General features: G+C 38.6%; 1 protein-coding gene across 2 annotated transcripts in view; it reads right to left on the bottom strand.

The window, feature by feature from the left end:
• Window positions 1–2145: 2145 nt before the first annotated feature.
• The window catches only part of LOC126475303 (D-glucuronyl C5-epimerase B), a 417781-nt gene continuing 400904 nt past the window's right edge, over window positions 2146–19022 (bottom strand). For both annotated transcript variants that reach the window (XM_050103072.1, XM_050103071.1), the window contains exon 9: window positions 2146–5323. In XM_050103072.1, the coding sequence (XP_049959029.1) occupies window positions 4789–5323 (535 nt within the window). In that variant the 3' untranslated portion in view covers window positions 2146–4788. The remainder of the gene's footprint in view (window positions 5324–19022) is intronic.

Raw genomic sequence — 19022 nt, 5'->3', positions numbered from 1 at the left:
ACAGTGCTATGTCAAGCTGCTCTCACAGCAACAGCAAAAATGTCACAGTACGCCTGTATCCATCTGAGGGTTGTTGCATTACCCTGTTTTGTGTTGTACATTTTGTTGATTGTACATTAGAGGCTTTTTGATTGTTGTGAAGGTATTTTCACAGAAGCAATGGCAAATTGGGTAACTGGAGACTATTATACCAAAATACTTGCAAAATATCCCTGAACTTCTTCTTCTTCTTCTCCTCACTATCACTTACTTGTGCTCCACTGCAGTCAAGTTTTGGCACCTTTTTTTTTTTTTTTTTTTTAACTTTGTGGTCGAATGGCCTTCCTGTTACTGCAGTCATGAGTTACCTGCGAGAGGGAAGTCACATGCATCACCTGTCTGTGAACTGTGTAAATCTTATTCTGTGTGTGATCGTATTTTGACTGTTTGTGAATCATATCTTTTGATGCGGAAAGTGGGGACTATCCCAGCACATCCCTAAACGAGTGTGAGAAACTGCATACAACCACACTTGGACTAGATGGTGTGTTAGCCATGGTCGTTAATCTGCTGCGCAAATTTGATCTGGATCTGACTCACCTCACTGTCTTGCGAGCTGGTGTACTCAGCATTATGCTATATGAGCAGGTAAAATATCCCTGAATGTCCTCTGAAATTTACTTTGTGGAGATTGAGCTAAACCTGTATACAGTAGATTCCGCATTAGTAAAACATTAAACTCTATAATCTTTGTGGCTATGGCACTTACATAAATGAAAAAAATTGGGGATTATCATTAATTATGACTAAAAATGATGACAACCTAGTGAAACAATACTATAATTTGTGCTTATGCACTTAAAGCTCTAGGAAACAGTAGCATGTGTTTCAACAAAAGAAATGACATAGTCTTTATATGGATGAGTATTTGAAACATTACAGAAGGGCAATATAGTATTCACCTCAGCAATATGGACTAGCAACAGCTATTTCTAGCAACATCCACTGCAGTAGCATACACATATACTACAAGTGATGAACTCTGCATTGTAGTACAGTACGCCCCTCTGAGGTAATGTGCACAGAATAGTGGAAAGCACAAAAATATCAAGATATGGTCACTGTGACACACAGAAGCTGAAGACATAAAATAAATGTGTAATTTGATTCCTCTTTCTTTTACAGTACTAACATTTATGCATTGTAAGTAACCATTCACAGTGTCTTGTCCTGGACCATGCTGCAACAGATTTCAATCTCACAGTTCATCAGTAATATTTATATACCATTCACTCCATTCTGACTACATTACCATGACTACTGTCTCACATATCTTACCGATAACCTTGTAATGTTTTTCACAGTTTCCTTTCATATCTATTACTTACCTCATTCTTTGTGACACACCTTAATTTGTTGATAGTTCCCTGATACATCTGATTTAAATTCTTAAGACCCCCTTTTCTCAGGTTTACTGTCAAATTATGCCATACATCACATACATACTTACAGAAATTTCTCCTTTAAGATTAGTTTGATATCTGACTTAAGAAGGTGCTTTTCCCTGTTAAACAAATATTTCAATTTTTCAATATTATGGCACTCTTTCCGCTACTCATGAGTGCCCCCACCTCTAATTCCAATTCAAAATTTTAAAGCATATTATGTATTATACATAGAACAATCCATCCATTCCATTGGTACTTGTATGTGTTACTCATCCCACAATGTCTTACCCATTTTCAACATTAATGACAAAACCTTTGGGAAATATTACACATTACCTTTCCCATCTCTATTTTCTCACCTCTCTACCTCACTCTCATCAACCTCCCTCCACTAACATCAACATTTGTATCCATGGAAGTTATATGGTATGTTATTATTATTACTGTCATTTTGTTAAATGATTGTCTTCCTTGACTATCTATTTTTATTGTCACTATTTGCTCTATGCAAAAATCGTAATGCTCTAGTAAGAACTAGCTTCCTGTCAAATGGGACAAAACTCGTGTAAAAAGTTTAGTATAGTAGTGGAAATTGTACAATGGAAACAACAAAACAAGATATATGCAACAACATGCATACTGAGTAGGGACAACTTTGCTTCACCCTTTAGTGAATATTGTAGCTTAAGAAGATATATTATTCTTTTATTATGCTGTGTTTGAGCTAGCATCAAAATAATGAACAACAGCATTATTACATAACTCCCAGCTATTTTAGAGAACAACTTTCATTTTTAACATAATTACATGATAACATTAAGTCACAGAACTATGAAATCTGTTTGGAGACACAAACCATTCTCTACTTTATGCAGACATATTCAGTATTCCATGGGGAATTGAAAGAAAATACAATTTCATAGTGTTGTACAAAAAAGATCTATCTATATGATGTTGCTGTGGTGTTTTTTGCTTTTCAAGTTCCTTTTAGCATACACTGAAGTCCCTTTGACTAAATCACAATATTTCTCTCAAGAAAAGCAGCAACACTGAATCAGTTATCCATAAATATGAAAACTGAGCTGGATTATCAGAATTTCTCTGGCACGCGGAATGTCCTCTTTTAAGGTCAGTTTTCTCAGATTTGTTACATGTTATTTGCTGGAGGGAAATCAAAATCTGAAAAATTAACAAACTAGTTTTTGGAAGACTGATGACATCAGACAACTAATGTGCTTGGTAATTCATATAGCTTAGTTTACACAAATCACCCTCTCCTCAAAATTCTGCACCACATTTTTATCAATATAATTAAAATCCAAAAGCAGGACATCCACTGCAAGAAACCAAAGCTGACAAAGTAATCAAGAGGAGCCGAAGAAATTGCAAATGAAGAACAGTGATACCAACAAACCAGCTTTTGAGTGCATCAGTAAGTAATTATAACGGGTAGAATGAACAAAGAGATGCATTGATCAATGACGAACACCATACAAGCATAGGCATACCTAGCAATTAACTAATATCTTCGGAAAATGAATGACTAGACCTTCTTTACAGGTTTTGAATTGATCCTCTACCTAACATTCATTACAAACTTAGAGTGTCAGCTTTACCAATTTTTCATAATTATGTCTTGGGGTTCCTTGTGTGAACGATATCTTAATATACAAAACTGAAGCTTATAAACACTCAGAAACACAATACATTTTTGTCCTACAGTAAGAGTGTGAATGTCACAAAAATTTCATTATGCATGTTATTAGAACAGCTTTTCCGTGTGATGCTGACTTTTTATAACACCAGAAAAAAACGTGTTTTACTGAAAACTGGATGCCTGATATTGAGCAATGCCTAACTAGTGGTGAGGAACATTTATATGCTTTACTGGCATAGCCATCATAGTCGTGTATGAGTGAAAAAGAACATGAGATCTTTATACAAAGAGCCAACAAAATTTGGTAAAATGTTCTCTCAATGCAATAAATATAAAAGAATGGTTCACAACATACTCAGTCTCAAGGAAGACATGGGGTATACAGACAGGATTTCAAAATGGTTGTAAGATTTTCCTAAAAATTATATATGACTGTACTTTTAACTTAAAACTGATTTTGTGTCTTAACTTTTCAACCTTGTTTCATAGCAGCCAAAGATACATACTATCTGCATAGAAAATTAAGTTATATTGAACAACTAGCACCTCTTCAAAAAAACCACCAGCACCTTTTCCATCAAAAACAGGCAACATTTACAGCAAACTAAAATAATATAAACTAATAATGCACTTAGTTATGTGTGAAATAACACTACATAGCAGCTCTAAACAACTACAATGACAAGAAAGAAAATTGCACTCTGTTTGTGGTGCCTTCAGTGTGAATAACTACAACACTAATATAATCTACATTGTGCCTGCAATGCTGTTTAAGAACCTGCCACTCTTAGAACATGGAACAATGAAGTGGCTATAATTCCAGCAATGTCGAGGCAACACTAACAACCATGGGACCATAACATTGTTGATATCAGTACAGTGTACTGAGTGTCAAATAGACAAATGACTTTGTGAGATTCTAATATTAAAAAACATCTGCTGACAATTTCAGTGCAATATGAAAGGTTACTACACCCTGAGGGATGACCACATCTCAAATTCTTAAAAAAAAGTCAATAAAATCAAAAGTACAAAACAATAAATGAAACTAACAATTCCTTGCAGACAAAACAGGGCAACTGCCCTACTTCTGCATAAAAAGTGCTCCAAATGTAACTAAAAATGAAAGGAACCAACAACATGCTACAATTAGGTTACCGATATCATTGGTAAAAAAAGTAAATATTACTTATTGATGAAATAATGACACTTACTAAGAACCTACTATGGGATCAACATTGGTGTGGTAAGGCACACATCTGTAATTTTTTTTTATTTTTATTTTTTTTAAAGCTGACTGGGAAAATTAGTCTTCAATAACTTCACTCCAAAAAAGACTGCCAGTCAGTTCTTTCATAAGCATCCATTTAATCATTGGATTTAGCTTTATTTTTATCCCCCCCCCCCCCCCCCCAAACTCCCACACAATAAAAGATTTCTTTTTTCCAAATGATGATGAAGCTTCCGATTTATCATCCTAATGTACAAATCTATTAAAACTAACAGAAAACAAAGTCATTTACCATGTAATGTTACCAAGAACAAATCATACTGTAAACATTCTTACCATAATGCAGTGTTATGTCTCTTACAGCCATGCATAGCATCGAAGAGAAGTTTAGCATGACAAACATAAGTACATACAACAAAATAAAGCTGATTACCAAAAACATGTTTCACATGCTGTAAAGAAATTGTTCAGCTTCAGTTGTGTGCTGCATGCTTGCCCATCATGTAGCCTGCCCAACGATCAGCTGTTTCTGCCAGAAGGGTATCCGAATCAATGGTAGCAAGCAACAGCAGTTGGTTGACATGAGTGGCATGGTAGTCCCACCGTGCTAGATTAGGTGCTGTTCCCAATGTAAAATGTCGTAAATCATAAACAGACCCAAAACCTGTGTCGAACAGTGGTAGCAATGTCTTGAGTGACCTCATACCACGCTTGAATAGATCTGCTGCCTCAGCAGCTGTGTCAGATGGTGCAATTGTCTGCAAATCATACAGTCCTAGTAACGAATAAATGAATCCATTTAACACAAAAGAGGAGGGCTGTGTAGGATATTCTTCATACCAAGGTAGTTGGTCAAGAAACATTGCTAGCACACCTCCATTCTGACTTGACACACGAAATGGTTTGAGTCCAGCGACAGCAGCTTGAAGATACTGTGGGTCTCCTCCTGAATGGTGGTATGCACGTGCCAGGACAGAAATTGCATGGCCCTGGCCCATTGCTGAGTACCTGCACAGGACATAATTTCACATTAAAAGCATGTAATGTTTAGTGCAAAATATATTTCATCAAACAGTTGTTACAAGGGAACTTTTGGTTACACAAATAAAATATTTCTAAAATGAATCGTGCTAGTTACTAACTACAAGCTGTATTACAGCTTAGTACAAAAGTTTTGAAATTAATTCAGTATTGGAGCACTGGAAAATTGCAATTATGTTACAATTAATTTTGACTATTTCTTGGTATCTTGCTTTCCTCAACTATACCAAAAATAATTTGGTATTATTAATTGGTAATCATGTCTTCTGCAGCACATTTTAAACTAATTAGCATTGTGTGCATTATGATATCAAATATTCACCTTGTATCACTAAATTAATACTAAGATTTACTATGCCAAACCCTAGAGAAATCTGTTAATTCTGTAAATTTCTGCAGAGTCAGTGACAAGCAAACTGGTAAATTCTACATGATATGCTGCAGATATCACACAGGAATCCAGCTGCAGTCATCGCTAACAAAATTTTGCCACTTAACTGCTACTTCAAAGAATTACAATAGAAGGCTACAATGCAAGTTTTCATGGCCAATATAAATCCATCATTGGTGACTTTTGTTACATTGCCATTAGACCATGCTCAAAGCCATGTTCATATGTACAGCATTTTGTGTCCTAATGATAAATCTTGACAGCCTCTGATGATGTCTCCAGCATTAGGATATGAAACATGCCTTAGATCATGGTCTAATAACCCTATACCAAAAATCGCTAAAATTAAAATCACATGGTTGCTTAAGAAACAAGGTGCAATTCCGAAGTTAAGTTTGTTATTTGTACCAGAGATCTAGAAAACTAAACGTATCAATTCCTATCACATTATTACTACCCTTTCCCTAACATGCATCTCCTTAAATATTACTAATGTTGGTGATTCAGTTAGACCACACTGACAATCAATATTATTTTCTCTGGGTGATTCAGTTAGACCACACTAACAATCAACATAATTTTCTCTGGAATGGATGTAAGTTAACAGATATAAAACTAACGTGCAATGATGTCCTAAGGCACCTTGTTACTTTCCAAAATTTTATTTGAGTGTCCTTATGATGAAAACAGGCATCTTCCACTTATAAGGTTGAAAGGACAGTTTTATGTAGTTCAACCATTTAAAATGAGATACTTGAGTCTTCATCTGATCACAATTTTTTCTCCTTGTGATGGTCAAGATCATGTATGCCAAAAGGTATTAATACTGTTTCCACAAAATTCCTCATTTTGATTTATCATTGTTTGTACGTGACTTCTTGGTCTCATCACCCAAACTCACTGTTTAATTCCTTGACAAGAGGCAGCTATATGTGTCCCTTAAAAATGGTACTTCCAACGTAATTCTGTTAGTGTATATTTTTCATAGATATCTGAGCTGCTTGGCAGCCTGTTCAACTGAACTAACTGTTTAATGCAGCAGTGAGCAACAAATGTCCATCCACTGTATTGAGCCCTTCCAATATATAATTCAATGTAATACACAAAACGAAATTCAGACAAGTAACATTCAAGGATTGAGCAAGACTAATAATGTAAAAATAGTCTGCAATTAATATAAATAATATGATGTGATTCCTGGAACACTTCACACTGTTGGCACATAATTAGATGGTCAATTGCTAACATGTGGAATCCAGACAGCATTATCATTGCCGCATCTCTACATGAACCACATGCAGTCAGTTATTGCAAAGGTGAAGGAGACTCATACAGGCTGATACACAATGAACAGTACATATCATCTTTGAACCTGTATTCCAGTAACACTGATTTCTAGTCTAGCTGTCACATACTTACGGCCACTACGCATCTTATTATTTAAATATTTGTTTATTAAGTTTATCTGCAACACACCACTGGTTTGATTCACTGTTCACGGAATTTGTGTTAATGTAACAACTACGATTAAGGGTCTCTCTCAGCCTCGTGTCTGTGTAACCTGTGCTTCCGTTTTATATCCTCTCACCTCTCCAAGGAAGGAACTATAGTTCTGAATGCTAGGAAGTGTGTCAATCAGCAGTAAATTTCAGCTCCAGAAGGTAATCAATAGTCAGCGATTCTGTTTCATAACTTACCACACTTTAAAAATAAATAAATAAATAAAAATAAAATAAAAATGAAAGAAAGACAGCTAAACCAGTGAAATATGAGAGAGCAAATTCAGTGTTCAAGAACCGCAGGAGGAGAAGATATACTTGGAAAAAGGCTGTGGCTCAACATCTCCTCTATACGATGCTCAGCAATTTGTCCTTTTCATAATACTGGGATAAAGTAATTAGGTAACAAGATAAATCCAATGACTTTTATGGTTCTAACTTTCATTAGTGGTGACCCTAAATTTGAGGAAAGTGGCTACTGCTGCCAAACGCTAGTCTCACATGTAGTGTAAAACCACAGCTCACGATTTGCAGTGTAAATCCCAGAACTGATCTGATCCTCTGATTTGAGGCTGGGTGGAGAGCTTATTAATTAAAGGAATATCATCTAGCTTATACCTACTATCAACTGAGAGTAAAAGGTCATTGTTCTCTTATGTTAGCAACTCCCTCTCTTCATTTCTGCAAAAATTGTATAATGTTGCAAGAATATTTTTTTGGGAAAGAATTAATTTTCTCATCTCTGTATTCCCTTGGTACACTGCTTCCATTGTTTGTCCAGTAAGGTATCTCTGAATGCTATGACTGAGCCATCATTTATGATTCTGTGAAACTACACCTCTCATCATAGCTAAACCTGATTGCCTGGTATGCTTTATTGCTTCTATTTGATCACCATGGTCGGATAAACTGTTTGCTATAGGACTTATATCTATTGTCTGAAAAACAGCTGAAATTACAAACAAATTAGCAAATGTGCATGCACTAAGTCGTCCTGTTCTTGGAGGAAATGGTAACACAAGTCAATAAACGAATGATGTACATCAGTACCTCTAGAGGCATTCGTTCATTACTATCCAAGATGAAATCAATATTGAAATTACCACATACATTAGTGTCCGTATCATTTTTATTAAGTACTAGCGAAATGGGCAATGCTTTACATTTGTTAAAGATGTATGAGAATTGCATGTATGTTCTAAACAGGGTATCCCTGGGATCAGTCTCAGGAAAAAAATTTCTGCCCCTTATTATGACTGTCTGCTTTGAAGGAATGGAATTAAAAATTATAATAAATCATATAGCACATGAATGAAAATGCTTCTTTGTTTTAGTTTTTATTGTTTTTAAAATTTTTTGTACACAATATAACTACAAAACTTCAGAATATACAACATTTTTTGTTTTTTTGTATACTGTTGTGTAACACCACAAATTGGTCTTATGCACTACCAGTTCATGAAAGGACAGCATACAACTGAACACACAAAACATTTGTCTAATTGTTTAAATAGTTAAAATCAACTGTGAGGAGGAAAACAAAACAGCTACATGTGTAAATGTGTTCTGGCACATACATTGCACAACACACAGCTTCCTTTCCCCCCCTCCCCCTTTCCCTGGGTCTCTGCCAGCCACATTCTCCCACCTCTGTCTTTCTGCCTCCTCCTCCTCCTCCTCCTCCTCCCCATTTTTCCTGTCTCTCCATCTCCACTTCCCTCTCTCTCTGTACAGCTCCTCCTCACCTCTCTTTATGTTCATCTCCTCCTGCTCCACACTCTCTCTGTCCATCTCCCCCTCTCACTCTCTGGCCATATCCTCCTCCTCTCTGTCTATCACCTCCTTCCACCTCCTCTGTCCACCTCATCTCCCCCTTTCTCACCCTCCACCTACTCCCCCTGCTTATCTGTGTCCATCTGTACATGTAGTCCCTATAAGGCATCCCAATACTCCCAGTACAACATGCCTCCTCCCTCTCTATATGTCCAGCTTTTCCTCCCTTCTCCCTGTCCATTTTATTCTCCCCCCCTCTCTCTGTCCATCCTCTCCTCTTCCAACTGTTTCACTATCCATCTCCTCAACCAAGCCCATCCCCACTTGTAAAAGGCTTACCAATACTACCAGCCCAACATCCCCCCTTCCCTGTCCATCCCCTCCTCTCCATTCTTTCTGTCCATCTGCTCTTCCCTCTTCTCTCTCTATCCATATCCTCCCTCTCCCCCGTCTCTGCTCAGCTGTAGCCATAAAAATGTGTTGCCCACGCAAAATAGATATATAAAGCAGGCCAATACCACTCTCACAACATGCCTGTTCTGAAGATTAGCCTGCCTGCGAGGGGCTTGAATAACAGGTTTTGCCTTCCACGTGTAGGCTGCCCTGCAAATCAGGTCAATAAGTTGCGCCGATACTACTCCAGCGCATCACATCTGTCATGCAAGGCAGCCTATATGGCAGTGGCTGAAAGAAAAAATCACATATCTTTGCTCCTATTGCAACTAGGAGGTTATTAATCCCACAGTGGTAATACTTATGAAGTCTGCAGTTTGTAAGCAAAATTTGGTCGAAAGCAATCCAGACATTTGGGAGAAGATCCTGACATACAAATGTAGATAAAGTCTGCTTTACACACACACACACACACACACACACACTAGCCTTTTCCCTGTAGTTTCACCTGCATGCATGTATGTCACAAACAACACGTATATCTCTTCGTCCAATTCCTCTTCTCCTCTCTCTCTCTCTGCTCAGCACCTCCTGACATCCATGTCTGACCATCTCATCCTCACACCTCTCTATCCATTCCATCCCCTCTTTCTGTCCATCTCTTTCTCTGCCTTCTCTCCCTGTCCATTTCCTCCTTCCCTCCTCCTCAACCATGCCCATCCCCACTTGTAAAAGGCCTGTCGTGCAGGGCAACCTGTATGGAAAGGGCACAAAAAGCATGCCTAACTGCCATGTTGGTCCTCTCAGGGCAAGGAGTTGTGGGTCAAATTTGGCCCACTTCAGTCCAAGTGGCTGGGACAAGTTCTTACATATAACTACAAACAAACACTCAGCCTATATTGGTGTATAAGGTATGGAATGGGGTCACTGTTGGCAAGGTTTGTAGGTGGACATATCTGACAGCTGGTGAATCCTTCTGCCAGGTAATCCTTGCAGTTGAAAACAACAGTGGTGGAGCCTTTATCTGCAGGTAGGATTATCAGTTTTTAGATGGTGGACTACTGTTCTTTCTGTGGAAGTAAGGTTAGTTTGCATGTTGAGGGATTTGGGGAATGATGGTGAGGCACAGTTCGAGGTTAAGGAATTCTGGAAAGTTAACAGAGGGTGATTTGAGGGCAGTGAGGCTGGATCATGATTGGATGGAGGAGTGAACTGAGTTAGGCAGGGTTCAACATTGGTCTTTGGTTGAGTATGATTGGTAGGACTGGTGAAGAAAAAGTGTTTCCACTGTAGGGACTGGGAGAAGGAGAGAAGCTCTTTAACAAGTCCTGCTTGACTGAATTTGGGAGTGGGGCAAAAGGTGAGGCCTTTGGAAAGGACTGATATTTCTATGGGGCTAAGGCTTCTTCCACCAACTCCCAAAATCCCACTGCCTGGCCACAGAGGAGCATTCCCCTCATAACTCAGTACCACCCGGGACTGGAGCAACTGAATTACATTCTCCGCCAATGTTCTGACTACTTCTCGCCGTGCCCAGATATGAGAAATGTCCTGTCCATTATCTTTCCCACCCATCCTACTGTCATATCCCGCCATCCACGGAACCTACACAATATACTCGTCCATCCCTACACAACCCCTGCTCCCAACCCATTATCGAATGGCTCACACCCCTGTAACAGACCTAGATGCAAGACCTGTCCTATACAACCTACCACCACCGCCTACTCCAGTCCAGTCACAAACATCACCTATCTCATCAAAGGCAGGGCTACCTGTGAAACCAGTCATGTAAACTACAAGCTAAGCTGCAATCACTGTGCTACTGTGGGCATGACAACCAAACAAGCCGTCTGTCCGCATGAATGGGCACCGACAAACTATGGCCAAGAAATGAATGGAGCACCCTGTTGCTGAGCACACCGCCAAACATGACATCCTTCATTTCAATGACTGCTTCACCGCCTATGCCACACCTGCTTTCCTGAACTGCGCGGGTGAGAACATTCCCTGCAATATATCCTACGTTCCCCCAACCGTCCTTGCCTCAACCCTCATTAGTCATTGTCTTCTCCCATCCAGCCACTTCCCTGTTCAGATTCCCGCACTACACAACCCTAATTCCACCATTGCACCCAGTCTTCTTACTTCTCTTCTTTACCGCTACCCCCCCCCCCCCCTCCCCTGCCTCGCGTCTAACCTCCCGACTGCATATACCTGTCCTACCCTCTCTCCACCTTGCCCTCCACACTCTGCAGCAGCAAGTAACTGTCTGCCACCCCTATCCAACTATCCCTCCCTCTCCACACCCCAGCCTCCTCCTTACCCCCACCCAGTTGCCACTCCCATCATGCACTGCTGCTCACAGTGTGGCCTCAATTTCCAGAGACTGCAGTCACGTGTGTGGGAGGGAGGGAGAGGGGCTCTGTGTGTGTGTGTGTGTGTGTGTGTGTGTGTGTGTCACTAACACATACTCTCACAAAATTTTGCATTATGACATATCATATTTGAGGTAAATGAAGAAGTGGTATTAAGAAAATATTTTGACATAGCATCTGTTAAGTGACCGAATAGCAAGTGAGATCTGTGGTTACAAGCACAGTAAAAGCAAAAAGAAAGTAAGTCTTCAAATATTTTCAGTACTCTATCTAGGTAAAAGTACTCTGCAAAAACCTGCAATGTACATTGAGATTCTCCTTCGTTACAACCACAAAGGATATATTGCAAAAATGATTCTTTATATGCTTCCATGTAATCAATTATTAATGTTATTTAATCTTCACAGTCATCATAGGAGCTCAAGATTATTCACAGATTTTACTAACCAAGGGCTTCGTAGAATTTCTATTAAAGTTTCCACAAGACACTTCAAGTGTTTCTGTGAATTTCCCTACAGCCAATTTTTGTGTGTAGCTCATGGGCAGCTATAGGCAGCACTCTGGTGTCTGCCACTATTTCTTACTAACCGAGTGATGTGACAGGATATACCACTCTGTTATTTAGTGCACTGAAGCTCTCCTTTATGTGCTAAATGGGCTGTAATGGGCTGAAGGATCTTTGTAACCACGTGGCACTGATTGGACAGCTTTATCGCTAAATTGGATTCATCACAGAGATAAAATTTTATGATTGTATGCTGTTTTTGTTTAGTCACAACCTTTCTTTCTTTCTTTCTTTCATTTACATTTTCTTTGACTTGAGCCAATACAGTGATGGCTCTTACAAACATCAGTATGACAATAATTAGACTTAGAAAATATGTTTTCTACAGCAATTGTTGCATCTTATATCTATTTTATACATTTATTACATTACAGCCAATATGCTGCTGGTCCATGTTACAATCACTGTCTCAAAATTCATTGAATGAAGGTAAACATTTTTTCTATCTGAAAAGATTTGAATTTTGTATGAAAATCATTCCTCATAAGAGAATTTGGTAGTTTGTTAAACTTAATCAAGCCACTGATGTATGGCCTTCAATCTGATGTATTTAATGTTGTTCTTTTTCAGAAATTTTTAAAATTTCATCCAGCTGTTGTGATCATGTAAATCACTGCTCTTGATACCGTCTGTTGATTGACTCATTAAAAATGTAACTAATTTAAATATGTACAGAGAATACGTTGTTAGGTATTGGTGCTGCACAAACACTTAACAACATGAAATTCTAAAGCCTATCCCATGTATAAGTCTTACTGATTTTTTTTCTATATTATTCTTTTTAGGTGTACCTCAGTTCCACAGTCTCATAGTTCAATCCCGTAACTGAGAAGGGTGGGAGTTGTTTCATAACACACTATTATCAATGTCTGGCTAGGAACTATGTTTGCAAGCCACCTAAGGAGATACGTGGCACTGCTGACCTTTCCACATACATAATTCGTATATCAAGAAACAAAGGAATTAAAGACATAAGCTGCCTATAGGCATTGATTTACATTAATGGGACAAGTTGAAAATTTATGCCGGCCCTTGATTTGAATTCGGGCCTCCTGCTTACTAGGCAGATTCTCTGACTACTACACCATCCAGACACATCAGTCACCACAACTGCATGGACTACTGTAGCACGCCTCATGTCAGACCCTAATTCTCAACTTATACCACACACTACAGATGTAGTGCTCCTGCTCTTAGCCTCACTATTTGCAGCATCTCGCAGATTCCCATAAGAGTTCGAGCTTGGTGTACATTTGCACTGAAGGGATCACTGGCCATAATCACCATAATTGTATAAAAATGGTGTCCCCCCCCCCCCCCCCGCCCCCCCCCCCAAAGATGCCCGAGAAAACAGACACCACATTTAAAATGCATGTAGTTTGTCCACCACAAATTTTCAACAACTTACACACTCAAGAATACAGCTCCCAGTTTCTGTTGGGTGGTTGGTTGGTTTGGGGAAGGAGACCAGACAGCGTGGTCATCGGTCTCATCGGATTAGGGAAGGATGGGGAAGGAAGTCGGACGTGCCCTTTCAGAGGAACCATCCCGGCATTTGCCTGGAGTGATTTAGGGAAATCACGGAAAACCTAAATCAGGATGGCTGGACGCGGGATTGAACCGTCGTCCTCCCGAATGCGAGTCCAGTGTCTAACCACTGCGCCACCTCGCTCGGTCCAGTTTCTGTTGTTGAGGTGTTGCATACATTATTATCTTTGTTGTGGTGAGGACTGCCTATTTTAAATGCCAGTAATTGACATTTGGTGACATTCACCTCGAAACCGTAACAACTGAAGTATTTCGTAACTTCTGTTACAGCACTAGTAGCGAAAGATTCTGGCTCCTTACATTTCCTACTATAGAATAAGATTGAGGTGTCACCTTCACAGATTACTATATGGGAGTTAACGAATTGTGCAGTGTCTTTGAGATGTATGAGGAAGAGAAACGGACCAAAGATTGAGCCCTGAGTAACCCTGTATTGTTGTTTCAGTGATGGATTGAAATTTCATAATTTTATTATCTAGTTTGTATGACAGTTCAGTGCACTGTTTGTGATTCAACCGGTATGTAAATAGAAAGTTCATGGATGGTCCTGAATACAATAGGACTTCAGTCTTTTTTTTAGAAGTTATCTCTGTTTTACCATGTTGAATGTTTTTGTCGGATCGAAAAAGTATTCCTGCACTCAGCATTCTCTGCTCCAACAGATAGTAAATTTTTCAAAACAACTGTATAACTTTGTAGTTGTACTTAGCTTTTCTGAAGCCACAACTCACAAGCACTTTGCGTTTTGTGAAAAAGACACTTAGCTAGGATACAATAATAAATTTGAATATCTTACTAAAGATGGAAATTATGATTTTGGTCTATAGATGGAGACATGCTCCTCCTCCTCCTCCTCCTTTTAAACCCTAGTTTCACTACACTCATTTCTAGAACAGCTGGATACATGTTTTCTCTAATGCTGCATTTAATCAGGTAGATAAGAGAATTTGAGATTCCCTTTAAGCACACCTTAGTAATTTCACTTGATATGTCATCCTATCCAGGTGAAAAATTTTTCTTTAGCAAGTGTATTGCCTTATATGGCTCCTGCTCAGCCACTTCCACAAATTCAAACTCAGTACAATTACACTGATTGAGGTGACATAGGGTCTCTCCCTGCGTATCTATAATATGACAGAAATGAAGTAGTTATTAAGAATATTACATACAGTATTTGCATTTTTTATAATGTTTCCATCATGTTTTATGCTGCTGAATGGTTCCATGTTCATCTTCTTGGGACTCTCATGGTGTATCTCAATTAGCTCCCAAGATGCTTTGCTTATGTTGTCAGACTGTTCTGTAGGTCTGCTGTTAATCTGATTAGATTAGATTAGATTAGTACTTGTTCCATAGATCATGAATACGACACTTCATAATGATGTGGAACGTGTCAGGTTAATAAAAGGTGTCTATACAAGATATTACACTACACAAAATATTACATGACAATTTTTTTTTGGTGGGGGTGGGGAAATTACCCACTTACTATATCCAAAAATTCATCTAATGAGTATGAGGAGTTGCAATTCAGAAATTCTTTTAATTTCCTTTTAAATGCTACATGGCTATCTGTCAGACTTTTGATGCTATTAGGTAAGTGACCAAAGATTTTTGTGGCAGCATAATTTTACCCCTTCTGAGCCAAAGTTAGATTTAACCTTGATTAGTGAAGATCATCCTTTCTCCTAGTATTGTAGCCATGTATACTGCTATTACTTTTGAATTTTTTCGGATTGTTAATAACAAATTTCAAAACTGAAAAACAGTTAAGATCCCAAGCTCTTTAACACTTTCGCTGCGGCATCGGTGCAGGCGCACAACTCTCCAACGCGGCCTGGCAACGTGCGAGTGCGGGCCGGTAACACTCTGAAAGGGCAGGTACTGTCATGAAACAGATTCGAAAGCTATGCTTCCACGCTATCATCACTCTGCAATTCTTCTGCAGCCTCTAAATGATAATCTCCGTGGTATGCCTCATCCTCACTACACAGAAAATCACTGTCGTCTAGTACACTAAGTAACTGTTCCTCTGTCAATTTAACACTTTTTCTGCTCCTTTTCACATTGGAAGGTCCAGGTGCCTGTTCATTAGTCTCCATTACAAACAATATATGTTCGATAACTGACCACACAAAGGTGTACACGCTTTTATGCTAGCTTAGCCGCTGCAACTACACTGCGTAATCCGACAGTGAGTGCGGACGCTTATAAGTGTCAGCCGCACTGGCTCGTGGCTTGTTGTGACACTTATAAGCGTCAGCCACAGCGAAAGTGTTAAATAAGTGTTTGCAGGATGATCTTGGATGAGCTCCAGCAATTATTCTGATTACATGCTTTTGTGCAATGAACACTCTTTTACTCAATGATGAGTTACCCCAGAATATGATGCCATACAAAAGCAGAGAATGAAAATAGGCATGTTAAGGTAATTTACTGAGATGTATATTGCCAAAATTTGCAATGACCCTAATAGCATAAGTAGCTTAACTCAAACGTTTCAGCAGATCTTCAGTGCGTTAATTCCAGTTCAACTCCTCATCAATGCATACACCTAGATATTTTGAATATTCTACCTTAGCTATTGATTTCTGATCGAAGTCTATATTTATTAATGGTGTCATTCCATTTACTGTGTGGAACTGTATATACTGTGTTTTGCCAAAGTTTAATGAGAGCCCATTTGCACAGAACCACTTAACGATTTTCTGAAAAACATCGTTTACAATTTCATCAGTTAATTCTTGTCTGTTGGGTGTGATAGCTATACTTGTATCATTAGCAAAAAATACCAACTTTGCATCTTCATGAATATAGAATGGCAAGTCATTAATATATATTAATAACAGCAGAGGACCCAAGACCGAACCTTGTGGCACCCCATTCTTGATTGTTCCCCAGTTTGAGAAATCAGCAGTTTTTTGCATATTATGTGAACTGCTTATTTCAACTTTCTGCACTCTTCCAGTTAGGTATGATTGAATTCCATAAGTTAGCAATTTCAATTTTAAAAGTTTTCTTTGTCTGATTGTGTGTTTCCTCAAAAACCTGCAGAGTAGCAGCTTCATAAAGCAAGTTTACATCATGTATACTCTGCTTGAGTCTAAGCAGATTTGGTGGGAGCTTTAGTCTAGGATAATGTCCATACTGACAGTGTATAATTACTGTCTGGTCTCTGACTGGACAGCAATAGTAATAATGACTCAACAGGGTTGAGTAGAACTCATTCCATTTATCATCAGACCCATTCACCAGTGATACTTCCATCCATAAACCAATATAAATAACAGTGCACTATTTGGGATTAGTAATTTTTTAGGAATTTGTTACTAATTAGTAATTATTACAAATTTATGTAGTATTTGTCATTGAACCCACATCATAAAAATGGATGTCTGGTAGTTTCCAAGATTTCTTGAGAATGGATATGGTGACTGTTGAAACGTTTACTTATCAGGTTCCAAAAAAAAAAAAAAATTAATATTGATGGAGTTATTTGGATATTGTGTTCAAATGTCCTCAGAAGAATTTTTGCATTTACAGCAAATCCCTTAAAACTGTATTTATCAAGTCACAGTTTGTCTTGCTGCAAGATGCTTTGTAACGTATTTATTTCCTATTATTATTGAGAGTACAGAGATATGACCATTTTCTTTAGAAAGCTCACACATCTGGAGAAAGTTGAAACGAGTTCCCAAAGCACAAGTATTTAACACTAAATCTTCTTCATACACAAATGGCATTTTAATTTAATCGTATCAATGAATTAGAGCCTGTCATTTGCTTAACCAAAAACTAAGCCTGTACTATTTCTTTCAGTTCATATTCTCAAACTGTCAATCTGTACCCGTTATCACATTCTTGGTTCATGTTGAGATTCATCAACTGTGTGATCAAAAAATCTATATTTTTACATTTTGGGAAGTTGACAGCTGGATTTCTCTACATTTACAGCCATTTGCCATTCATAGCAACAGGTTGATGTCTTGTCAACATCTGGCTGAATATTACAATTGTTAAGATTTCACCACAGCAAAGATTTCCTCATAGATAATCATGTCACTGAGAAAAAGTGAGACACTGTAACTAATACTAACTGGCATGTCGTTTATTAATAATACAAACAGTTGTAGCCCTATCACACTTACTCTAGCACAACCTGTTCTTGCTCCAAGTGCCAGTCCAATGGCAGCCGAACACCAAGGGTCAGTGGTGGGCAGCAAAGGGTGAACAGCTGTAATGGCTGATATGTGGCAGTCAGGCAGCTGGGTCAAAGCCTAGGTGATCACATTGCCATGGCCAAATGCTTACAGGCAAGGGTGAAGTGGCTTGCGCAAACGCAGAAAGTGGGCAATGACACTGCCTGGTGGATAGCTTATCCTAGCTATGTCTACCCACAAACGAGCTGATGGATGGGTGCTGATGGCTGCCAGTGCCCCATGGGGGATAGTGTAACAGCTCTAGGACACCTACTTCATTTGCATTAGTGGATGGCACAATGCAAAATAGTGTGTTATGTTCTACCCATCAAACACTGCAAACATTGTCGTTAGCCATAAAAATAATAGTAATGTCATGCTGAGACTACCAGAGTTGGTACAACAGAATGGAAATGCAATAATGTGATGCATTTTCTTGAGACTTGTCTAGCACACGTACTGTTACACTTGGGCTTGAGATGAGCTGGATTTCCTGGGGAAAGAAAACCAGCTGGAAATGCTGCTGTAAGAGGGGCTACTGTATCAATTTTTATTTTTTGTATTTATACAAACATTTAATCGCATTTCACCATAAAATTATTTAGACGAAAACTTGCAGTCTGCTGGATCGCAACACTGGTTGATGACTTTTCCACATACGGAAGTAAAGCTACTTACGTTAAGCGAGTTCATTATTCTTAAGCCCAAACTCCATATATACCAAGTGATCAAAAAGTCGGTAAAAATTTGAAAACTGAATAAATCACAGAATAATGTAGATAGAGAGGTACAGACTGACACACATGCTTGGAATGACTTGGGGTTTTATTAAAACCAAAAAAATACAAAAGTTCAAAAAAATGTCCGACAGATAGCACTTCATCTGATCAGAATAGCAATAATTAGCATAACAAAGTAAG

This window comes from Schistocerca serialis, chromosome 4, assembly GCF_023864345.2.
Source record: "Schistocerca serialis cubense isolate TAMUIC-IGC-003099 chromosome 4, iqSchSeri2.2, whole genome shotgun sequence".
Taxonomy (NCBI): domain Eukaryota; kingdom Metazoa; phylum Arthropoda; class Insecta; order Orthoptera; family Acrididae; genus Schistocerca; species Schistocerca serialis.
This window is presented reverse-complemented; position numbering and strand designations above follow the sequence as displayed.